This window comes from Mus pahari, chromosome 2 (assembly GCF_900095145.1).
Source record: "Mus pahari chromosome 2, PAHARI_EIJ_v1.1, whole genome shotgun sequence".
NCBI classification, from domain to species: domain Eukaryota; kingdom Metazoa; phylum Chordata; class Mammalia; order Rodentia; family Muridae; genus Mus; species Mus pahari.
In genome coordinates, this window is record NC_034591.1 from 90268096 (window position 1) to 90278675 (window position 10580).

At 52.4% G+C, this 10580-nt stretch overlaps 2 protein-coding genes across 4 annotated transcripts; one reads left to right on the forward strand and one right to left on the reverse strand.

Annotated features, from left to right (window-relative positions):
* Window positions 1-3336: 3336 nt before the first annotated feature.
* On the forward strand, window positions 3337-7589 carry Tmem150a (transmembrane protein 150A). The gene is made up of 8 exons (XM_021190866.2): window positions 3337-3434; window positions 4041-4222; window positions 4634-4681; window positions 4950-5036; window positions 5836-5903; window positions 6174-6301; window positions 6448-6625; window positions 6833-7589. The coding sequence occupies exons 2-8, from the start codon at window positions 4158-4160 to the stop codon at window positions 7072-7074; spliced, it is 816 nt and encodes a 271-aa protein (XP_021046525.1). The 5' UTR covers window positions 3337-3434; window positions 4041-4157; the 3' UTR covers window positions 7075-7589.
* A 467-nt stretch (window positions 7590-8056) lies between these two features.
* Rnf181 (ring finger protein 181) lies at window positions 8057-10313 on the reverse strand. 3 transcript variants are annotated; one of them, XM_021190977.2, is made up of 5 exons: window positions 10156-10313; window positions 9312-9439; window positions 8999-9103; window positions 8749-8881; window positions 8057-8504 (listed from the first exon to the last, which is right to left on the reverse strand). In XM_021190977.2, the coding sequence occupies exons 1-5, from the start codon at window positions 10278-10280 to the stop codon at window positions 8381-8383; spliced, it is 615 nt and encodes a 204-aa protein (XP_021046636.1). In that variant the 5' UTR covers window positions 10281-10313; the 3' UTR covers window positions 8057-8380. The 3 variants fall into 3 exon arrangements, with proteins under 3 accessions (XP_021046636.1, XP_021046637.1, XP_029391014.1); XM_021190978.2 differs by having other exon boundaries at window positions 8749-8823; window positions 8994-9103; XM_029535154.1 differs by having other exon boundaries at window positions 8749-8823; window positions 8994-9103; window positions 10191-10279.
* Window positions 10314-10580: the final 267 nt, after the last annotated feature.

The following is a 10580-nucleotide window of genomic DNA, read 5'->3' on the forward strand; positions in this document are numbered from 1 at the left end:
AATCCGCCTGCCTCTGCCTCCCGAGTGCTGGGATTAAAGGCATGCACCACCACGCCCGGCTTTCCCTCAGTTCTTAACTAGAATTAAGCCTGTATTTTACAGTTTTGTGATTCCTGGACTGAGTGTATATTATTTATGAGAGAGAATTGGTTTTGCAAGGGGGTTTGGGCTGTGCAAGAATAAATGATAAAACTGGGGTTGTAGTCCACTGGCAAGCATGAATGACTTTGAAGAGTGTGGAGAAAGAAGGGAAAAGATATAAAAGTGTATATGATGAGAGTAAAGTATATACTGGCTGCAGTCTAGCCAGCAGGGGTGGATCTAAAATAAATGTGAAAGAACATTCCATCTCTAGTCATCTGGGGTGCATTGCTAACTAAAGAGCAGCCCAGATAGGTGGAAGCTCTTTGGGTGGTGAGTGTCTAACCTGCTGTGTGTTTGACAAGACCTGTGTCAGGGTGGTGCTTCCCAGATAACTCAAATTTAAAGGAGACCTTTGTATAATGAGCATGTGACTTTCCTACCTCTGAGCCTTTTGGGAAAATCGCATATGGAATGTTGACAGTTATTTGAAACCTTAACTCTTTTGAATTCCTGCCCTATCCCTGAGGAGCTGTTGGCATCCAGCCCAAATTTAACTTGGTGTTAGAGTGTTGCTAGAAGTGAAAGCCTTCCTAGTTAGGGGTTCCTCCTTTCCCAGAGCAAACAGAACAAAAGTTTGGGAATGGTGGTGAACAGCTCAAGAGACGGAGACAGGAAGATCACTGTATGTTTGAGAGTAGCCTAAGCTACACAGCAAGCATCAGAGTGTCCTGGCTATGTCATGGTGCTAAATGTAGAAAAAGCCATACATTCTTTTTCTCATTTCCAGTGTTTCTGTATAAATAAAATGAATTATTCAAATTGTTTGAAAATCATGGAAGGTACTTTTTAAACCAATAAACTATTTTTACAGCACTGTTTTTGCCAAAAGTTGTGAAATCACTTGTGTACTTGGGGGGAAGGGAGGTTAAGTGCCTGCCCTAAAGTCACTCTGCTACCCAGTCAGCACTGGAAATCTCTCCTCTTGCTGTGCTGATTATTTTAAGAGCTGTTCTGGTTGGGGTGTAACAGCTAGACTCATGTAACATAAGAGTTGAAACTTTGAAAGACATCTGGTCCCACTTTTGTCCTCTTAGGCAGCTTCCTCCTTCAGGTGTTCATAAACAGCCTGGGCTCCATTAGACCTGCATCTTAAGAGTAGTTTTATGGATTATTCAAGTTGGCATATTAAACCTAAAAGTGCCTGCAGCAACACCTCCCTGGAATTCTAGTCACCTAACATGTCAGAAGAGTCAGTAGAATTCTTGAACAATCTTCCAAGACCTTCCCCTAATGATGAGATAGACACACAAACCCAGCTCAGTAGGATACAATCAGTAAGTTAGGATCCACAAAGCTAACCAGCATACCCATATAGGCCTGTACTGGCAGTACAAAGGCAGGGGCAGGATAGTCAAAAGTTAAAGACTAAGCTGAGCTTGGTGGAGCACACCTTTAATCCCAGCACTGGGGAGCCAGGCAAATCTCTTGAGTACAAAGCCAGCCTGAGGTACGTAGTGAGACCTTGTCTCATTCGTGTGTGTGTGTGTGTGTGTGTGTGTGTGTACATGCGTGCCTAGAGAAATGGCTCCGATGTTAAAAAGCACTTGGTATTTTTCCATAAGACTCAGGTTTAATTCCCAGCACACACACACACACACACACACACACACACACACACACGAAGTCCAGCCAAATGCAGAGGTGTCCAACTGCAGGACTATATAGTCCCTATCTTGAGGGGAAGAAAACAAGCTAACCAGGTGTGTTGCTACCTGCCTGTAATCCTAGCACTCTGGAGGCTAAAGTCAGAAGGATCATTAGTCTGAGGTTAATCTGAATTACATAATAGGACACTAATCCCCCCGCACCCCAAGATAGCTTTCAATGATGGTTCACAGCCTCATGTAAAGAAAAAAAGGTACCTGGTTAGTTGGAATGTAGTGGGACAGGAAGATATTCTGTGTTACTGAGAGATTCACCTTTGTCCCAAGGGTCAGAAGCTGGCCTGGATTTTATACCTACCTCCACCCCTGTCAATTCAGCCAGCTAGTCTTGTCCAGTGATCATTGCACAGTCATATTTCTTGGCCCTGTTTTCACTAAAGTTCTGATGGTAGGAGGGAAAAGGCCATTAGTAGTTTCTGTACCACTCCTGCCCTCCATTTGTATCCCCCAAAAGGTTTCTCCTCTTAAAGGCCCAGTTCACCTGTTTGGCTCTATTTTGTTTCAGCACAGGATTTTGTGCAGCTAGCCTTGGTTTCACTAGGGGTAGCTATCTCCCACTCCTGGGATCATATCCCCTTGGGATAATGATTTGCTGTCTCATGGGGGTCCCACTGCTTATAGGGAGAGCCAGGAACAATTGTCCTTTGTAAGCAGAAGTAACCATGCCCTTTCCATCAAGAAAAGAATATCTAGGGAGCATACTTGTTCCATCAAGGAGAGACTAATAAATAACTTATCCCCACATAGTCCTGTTTTCTCTTCCTAGATTCCACTTGAGTCCCTCACCTTCCCTCTGCTAATGAACACCTGGCTGCTTTAATCTTTATCCGCCCTACACAGGCACCTGCATGTATTTAGAATGATTATTCTTTAGGACCCTATACCTTATTTTATTTAAGTGTTTGTTGTTGAGTCAGGAAACATCTTGGACACCGTGACTTATGGCCAGTTCTCGTGTGTCCCCAAAATAAAATCAAAGCAAACCTTTTCCAGAGTTTGCTAAAAGGGGCGGGCCGGAGGGTACAAGGTGGGGTGGGCAGAACCCAGCCAGCTTTGGGTTTCCCAAAGCCCATGTTTGGTGCTTGGCTTCTCACCCACCTGCCTCATGCCTGTTGAGACAGTGGCAGGCTTGGGGCGCCACACTGAGGGAGTTGAAGGAGCCTCCCCAAAGTCATATAATCCGCTGAGGCAGTGGAAGAAGGCTTCTTCCAGCCACGTGCACGATGACAGCCACAGGCGACATGCACAGGCGGAGCTGCCGGGCTAGCCCGCCCGCACTCCCACCCCCAGGAATGACAACTGCCCTCTGGATCTTAGTGTCAGAGGTGCCCGGGTCATAGCCCCGGGCGCCCAGGTCCCCTGGACTTGGGGCACCGCCCACGTTTTCCCCGTGACATTGCCGCGGGGGCTCGGGAGTTGTAGTTTCGGGCGGGGCTCCGGCACCGGGGCCGGGGCTGCGCGGACTCAACGTCCCGGCGGGCGGCGCGGCGGGCCTGGGGCCACCAGGGGCGGGGCCGTTCGGCCCTTTAAACCTTTCAGGGCTGCTCCGAGGGCCGCAGCTGGAGACGCGGCCACGAGGGGGCCGAGCAGGGAGCGGCGGCAGCGGCGGCGGGGAGCTCCGGGGAGGTGCGTACTAGATTCCTTTTCTCCCGCGGCCTCCGAGGGATCGCCTTGGGGAGCCGGGCTCTGGAGGGAGGGGGTATTGTCGCTGGCTGCACACTCCTACCCCAGCTGGGGTCCCCGTGCCCACGCGAACGGGACCCGGTCAAGCTTCCCTCGAGAACCCGCCCCTTTGCCGGGGCGCGGTGGTCAGGTGGTTTGCCCGCCCGGCAACGACTCAGAGCCGCTCTCTCAGCCCGGCGCACCATTCCAGGCTTTCCTTGGCATGATCCCCTTGATTGTCCTAGCTCCAGCCTTCACCAAGCCGGCGTCCCTCAGGCCGGGGAGCGTGGCTCTCTTTCCAGATGTTACAGCCCTGCCCGAGTCTCTCAGCGCGCCCGTGGCATTTGGGTAGACCGCGGAGGCCCCAGATGGATAGCCAGAGGGTGCCACGTTCCTGCCGGGGCTCATCCCAAAGTCTGGACAATCAAACGCCCAAGGAGAGCTCTGGATGAAGTGTTGCCCACCATCCCCTTCCCCCTCCCAAGTCTTCCCACCCCCTCCCCCACTCCAGCCACCCGCCCGCCCTGGCCAGTCACCAGACCCTGGACCTTGATCTCTCTCCCCAACCAGGCCAGGGCAGCTGATGATTGAGGCCGAAATATCTCAAGGTAGCTGGGCCTGCCCCCTCTTCCCCACCTACCTGTTGTCCTTACCCCCAAACTACCACCACCCTGGCTCCACTCCCTCATGACCGCCTGGATCCTCCTTCCTGTCAGCCTGTCAGCTTTCTCCATCACCGGCATATGGACTGTGTGAGTAAGAGGGGTGTGGGTTGAAGGGGGTCTAATAGGAGCTTGATGGCACACACACAAAGCCCCTTGTCCCGTTTGCAGGCTCCAGAATGGTACCCGGGGTCACTCTTTCTGTCTCCAAAGCTTGGCCTGATTCCTGGGCACACAGCCTCTTGGGACAAGCTGGCACCACTGCGGTCCAGCAGGACAGCTCTGACATACACTTGTAGACAGGGCAACTTTCAGAGGCTCTCTAGTGGAGGCAATTGTGCAGGGTCTGCTCCAGCATCAATAACTACCTCCCTGCTCACCCCACCGAATAAATTCCCAGCAAGGACATTGAGGCTGAATGAGGTCAAAAGTCAAAGAGCCAGGAGGTGGTGGCTGGGTCTGAAGAGCCATGAGGACAGGGTGACAGTTCTGCTCCCACAGGTATGCCATGGCCGTGATGAACCGCCACGTGTGCCCAGTGGAGAACTGGTATGGAGCACTCTGCAGGTGGCCTCACTCTAAAGCTCCCTTCATCTCTGTCCCTCCTTGAGCTCACAAGCTACACGGAGACCATAGGCTGTTCTCTGACATTGGTCTCCAGGCATGACATCCTGTTCATCTACCCACTTCCCACCATCCCCTCATCTTCTTTGCTTCTACTTCAGGAAGGCCCTGGGGATGTCTGAAAGATTTCCTCTTTGAGCCATAGTTCTAAGGTGCTCCTTCCCCAATCTGCCTCCCGTGTCCCACCTGCCAGGTCCTACAATGAGTCCTGCTCTCCTGACCCTGCTGAACAAGGGGGCCCTAAGACCTGCTGCACCCTGGATGATGTTCCTCTCATCAGGTAGGCCCCTCCAGACTGCCAGAAATCCCCTTGGGCGAAGAGCTGTCTCTGGATCTGAAGAAGAAACATTATATTGAGTCAATTAATACTGCCAAGCCAGGCTTAGTGGCAAAGTTATAATCCTAGCCCTTGGAAAGCAGTAGGAAGACGAGCTCAAGGCCTGCCTGTGCTATATGAAACCCTGTCTGGAGAAGAGATGCCTGGGTATCGGGCATGTGGTTCAGTTGGCAGAATGCCTGCCTAGCGTGCACATAAAAGCCCAGCACCACATAAAACTAGGTGTGGTAGCACATGCCTGCAGTCCCAGCAATAGAATCCGACATTCAAGATCACCCCCCAGCTAGGTTTTGGCCAGCTTGAGCAATATAAGGCTGTTTCAAAGAAATAAGTGCACTACTTGCTATTTCTAGGAGCTGGGCATCCTGCTGAGTTTTATATGCCAGTGGTGCCTTTTAACCCACCCTGCAGGTTAGGTCCTGTTCTTTTCACCCCTTTTAGCTGTGGAAACAGGCTTGGAGACAATTACCCAGGTCACACAGCCAGTGAAAGTATGTGCATTTAAGCTCAGCATCTCTGAGTGCCCAGCACAAGTTCACAAAAATCAGAGCAGCTGCAGGCCGCAGCAAAGGAGGCTTAGCCACTCCAAGGCATGTCTTTATCTCTCATACATATGAGTTCTTTAAATCAGAGGCTTGCCTGCTGCTGACCAAACACAGATAAAGCCCGTGACGGGGAGGAGCTGGGAGGGGTGTGGAGGGCTCCTGGTATGCCTGCCTCATTGTCCCTACCCCTCCTTTAGCAAGTGTGGCACATACCCCCCCGAGAGCTGCCTCTTCAGCCTCATTGGCAACATGGGCGCTTTTATGGGTGAGTGATACCATCAGACCCCTACCCCTCGCCTCCAGAAAAGCCCAGAAACCTTTACTCTGCCCCATCTCCAAGGGCTAAGGTGAGAGGAACAACTTCTCTCCTGCTCACTGAAGGTGGTAGTTTGTGAGCAGGGACAAACAGGTAGGTGGGAAGAGGGGGCAGGCCCAACTTCCTTGCTATTTAAGCCCCAATCAGCTAGATGCTGTCCTGGGTAAAAGCCTGGGAGGAAGGCAGAGAACTGGCCCCATCACTACTGTCTTCTCCTAGTGGCCCTCATCTGCCTCCTTCGGTACGGGCAGCTCCTGGAGCAGAGCCGGCACTCCTGGATCAACACCACTGCACTCATCACTGGTTGCACCAACGCTGCAGGCCTTGTGTTGGTCGGCAATTTCCAGGTGCTCCCGCCCCACCTCCCCTTAATGGGGCCTGGATGCCTGGAGGGGCGGCAGCACCTGGAGGTTGGCCAAGGAAGGAAGGGAGAAGTGATGGATGGGGCAGGAGAGGTGGGGCTGCTTCATGGATTGGCCTCTGTCTGGGCCAGGTGGACCATGCTAAGTCTCTACACTACATCGGAGCTGGTGTGGCTTTCCCTGCTGGGCTGCTCTTTGTGTGCCTGCAGTGTGTTCTCTTCTACCATGGGGCCACCACCTGCCTGGACATGGCTATGGCCTACCTTCGAAGTGTGCTGGCTGTCATCGCCTTCATCACCCTGGTCCTTAGTATCCTTTTGGGACACGGTAGCCAGGAACTCATCCCCTGGCTGAACCCTTCTCTCCCAGGTTGGGGTAGGCGTGGGATCCTGAGTCCAGTGACCACCGCCCTAGTCTTAGATGGCCCGGGCCTTTACCTCTTCTACTTGCTTGGGATGGCATACAGGTGTGCTGGGTGCACACATCCTCTTGAACCTTTCCTTAGCTCTGCTCTAGGTGGAGTCTTCTTCTTCCATGAGAGTTCTCACCTCCAGCATGGAGCTGCCCTGTGTGAATGGGCGTTTGTCCTCGATATCCTCATTTTCTACGGCACCTTCAGCTATGAGTTCGGAGCAATCTCCTCAGACACACTGGTGGCTGCACTACAGCCTGCCCCCGGCAGGGCCTGTAAGTCCTCTGGGAGCAGCAGCACCTCTACCCACCTCAACTGTGCTCCCGAGAGTATCGCCATGATCTGAGGTCTGGAGGGTGGCTGGCCCAGCCTCCAAAACACCCACGCCCTCTACCTTCTTTGCATTTATTTTGTACCAAAAACAAGTTTTAGAGAGTATTGTTGGGATCTAGGCTTCCTTACCCCTGGAGAAGTGGCCATCCAACATCCACCCGTGCCATAGAGGGGCAGGGCCTCCACAGCTGCCTCCGCTGCTTGCCCTGTCCCCTCATACCAGAGTAGTATTCTGTGTTAAAGGTCACCTGTCCCCCCTTGCCCAGCCAGCCCTTCAGGTGCCTTCTACTCCCAGTGCCAGAGCCAGATCACTGGGGCCTTCTACTGCAGGAATTGGGGCTGGAGCGGCAGGGGCTCCCAAGGCTGGATGATGGGAGGAGCATGCCTTAGCCTAAGGGAAGGCCCACCCAGCTGCACTTGGGTTCTTCACTCTGCCCCTCACTTCCTTTAGGGCAAATAACACGGCAGAACCACACGAGTATTTTAGTACTTTTTTATATCTATTAAAAGAACTCTAATTTGCACGTCTGCAGTCTGTTCTGGAGAATCAGGGCGGGTCCGATCCAGTAGGCAGGGATGGACAGAAGTCCTTTCCCCCAAGAAAGATTCTAGAGGTTGCCAGAAACTAAGAGTGACAGATGCCATTCAAATACATCGTAAGGGTGTGTACATACCAGTAATCCTAACACTGGGTAGGCAGAGGCAGGATCTCCTAAGGACAAGGCCAGCCTGGTCTATATAGTGTGGGTTCCAAGACAGCCAAGGTCACATAGTGAATGAAACCCACTTTCAAAGCGACCACAAGGGATGTCCCCTTGAAGAGTCTCTAGCCAGCCTCCCCTACTAGGGCTGGCTTGACCTTTGATTCCTTGATAAGGGCGCCTACAGGGGTGGGATACAGAGAGCAACTCTTACAATGTTAAAAGTTTTCTCTGTGGAAACAAAGAACACACCCCCCCCCCCCCCCCACCACACAAAAAAAAAAAAAACCCAGGATTCCAAGGTTAACTAAAGGTTCCAAGGTTAACTAGAGATTTCCGGAGGGTGGTGGTGCAAGTTAATTTATCAGTTTTAAATAGCTACAAAGTGCCAGGCTCTGACACAAGTTTGACTTCTAAAAGAACACTCAGACCCAAACCCTGGTTGTTCCAGGGCCCCACCACCCAGAGTCTAGAGGCTGGCAGAGGAAAACGCAGCCTGGCACCTTCTGACTTTTGACACCGTTGACATCTTTCTGGCTAGCAGCAGGGTGGAGGATTCGGAAGGAGCCCCTGCTTCAGCTGGTGAGCTGTGCAGCTGCAGGGTGGGTGAAGAAACCTTTAATGATCCAGAGTGCAGCGGGAAGGTGTCGCAGCGGCCGAGCGCTCCGCCCTGGCGGCTGCCTCACGTGTACATGGCTCCGTGGAGGTTCTCCAGGCGGTGCTGCTGTTGCTGCCTGCGAGCCTGGAAGAAAGACACCAGGCTAGGCAAGGCCAGGTCTCAATACGCGTGGACAGGACCACGCAGCGAGCAGCTGTCGTGGGGCCTTCTTTTCAGGCTTCTAGCATCAACAATGCTGAGCTCTTTGCCCCTCACCACACTGCCTTGGAAGGGAGCCCAAGTGGGGGTGGGGGGTCGGGTCAGAGGCCTAGCTAAGCCTGCTGAGGAGTGGGGAGTGTGCAGCGGGGATGAGGTGACCAGCCCCTACCTTGTCTTTCTTGTGCTCTTCATAGCTGTCATCATCAGTGGGCAGCTCATGGCGGCACAGAGGGCAGGAATTTGTCTAGAGAAATCAAGAGCAGTATTCCAGTCCTTTCCTGCCTCCCAGCCCTGTTCTCTCCCTTGGTTTCACCCCTGTCCATTACCAAAAAAAAAAAAAAAAAAAGAAAGAAAGAAAAAAAAGCAGCTTTGGAACTGGTGTTGGGGCCGGGAAGGGTGGACTAAGTTAAGTACCTTACTTAGCCAGGGCAGGATGCAATTGGAATGGAAGAGATGATGGCAGGGCATCTCTATCACAGTCTCCTCCTCCTCGAATTCCAAAAGGCACACGGGGCACTTGAGATCTTGAAAAGGAAGTGCTGATCAGGAGAGCAGTTAAGGCCCAACCCAACCTCCCACTCAGACACAGGCTTGGCCTAGAACACTAACAGGCCAGATTGTTGGTGGCTAGGGGGAGACAGCAGGGCGGGCTTATCTGCCCTAAACAGAAAAACAAAACAAAACAAAAAAAAAAAAAAACAAAAGCAAACAAAAAAGGCTTTGGGTCCTCACCAGCCTTGGCGCTGCTGATGACTGTTCTGGGGAGGCTCTCCACCACAGCTTTGGCAGCTGGTGGGGGAAGGTGGTGTTCCCAGTCTACCAATCCCAGGTCCTCAAAGTCCATCCTATTCAAGAGTGATCTGAGGGAGAAGGTATAAAATCAGAACTAAGGAAATCATCTATTTGCGACCCCCATAATCCACTGGAAAATACCTGTCCTGGCTAAAATAGTAATAACTAATAGTGTGCAAGAGCTGCTCAGGAGGGTGGGAGCCAGGGGTGGTGGCTGTGAGTTCGAGGCACGCCTTTCTACCTATTAAGTTCCAGGCCAGTTAGGGTTACATAGTGAGATTGTCTCTAAGCAAAACACACACACACACACGAAACAAAAAACACACCAGCACCAGCACAGCTCTCAGACAACCCCGGCTCGTTTTTCCTTCCCTTTTTCTTTAGTGGGACTAAAGGCGTGCACTACCACTCCAGGCAACTTTCCCATTTTACTAGAAATAGCAGTCTCAAAGAAGTCGTTCAGGAATAATCCGGTAAAGCCAAAGCTGATTCCAGAACGGCAGTGAGTTTCTCTCCTTGCTTATTACTAGCAAAACACTACCCAATTTACACACTTGGGCAGAGGCCGTGTCCGCCCCCGTGACAATCTTGTCCGGTGCCTCCCTCTGCCACTCCCACCATTTCCACCTCAGTCTTTCCCACGATCCCCTGGCGGACCCTACTCATTAATGGCCCAAATTAACGACTCCGACTCGACTAATCGCGTCGCCCTGACTAACATTCCACATTATTTACCCCACCTCCCAGGTTACCCGCCCTCTCCGCCAAACCCCAGCCCAGAAACCTGCCGCCCGGGGCCCAGCTCCAAGCCCCGCGCACTCTTCTCGCGAGTTCCAGCAACATATTGTTGCGGGCCTCACGCTCAGGGTTCAACGGTTCGCAGTCGTGCTCATCAAAATAAGACGCCATGGCTCCTGGGCTGCCGGGCTTGTCTGACACAGCTTTAGGTTGCCGCTGGAGAGCCAAATCCCGCGCTGGCCAATAAGCAATCGAGTTTCAGGAGGAGAACCAATCAGAATGCTCCTGGGGTGGGCATAGTGACTCGCACACAGAGGCGGAAGTAGCGATGCAGCGCCGCCTCTCGTTGGTTGGATAAGTCAGGTGACCAAAGACTAAAGCCAATGAGGTTGGAGAAAGAGGAAATTCCGGGGACTTTTCGGAGCCGCGATCAGAGGGCTCTCGCGGGGTTCTAGAAGTGCCAGTCCAAGC

Excerpts from the sequence above, each read along its gene's own strand:
- Tmem150a (XM_021190866.2), top strand. The coding sequence starts at position 4,158 with ATGACCGCCTGGATCCTCCTTCCTGTCAGCCTGTCAGCTTTCTCCATC. Across the intron at positions 4,223-4,633 it reads ATCACCGGCATATGGACTGT|GTATGCCATGGCCGTGATGA; the intron begins GTGAGTAAGAGG and ends CTGCTCCCACAG. Across the intron at positions 5,037-5,835 it reads GATGATGTTCCTCTCATCAG|CAAGTGTGGCACATACCCCC; the intron begins GTAGGCCCCTCC and ends CCCCTCCTTTAG.
- Rnf181 (XM_021190977.2), bottom strand. The coding sequence starts at position 10,280 with ATGGCGTCTTATTTTGATGAGCACGACTGCGAACCGTTGAACCCTGAG. Across the intron at positions 9,440-10,155 it reads AGCTGGGCCCCGGGCGGCAG|ATCACTCTTGAATAGGATGG; the intron begins GTTTCTGGGCTG and ends CTTCTCCCTCAG. Across the intron at positions 8,882-8,998 it reads TTGCATCCTGCCCTGGCTAA|GGAGAGAACAGGGCTGGGAG; the intron begins GTAAGGTACTTA and ends GGTGAAACCAAG.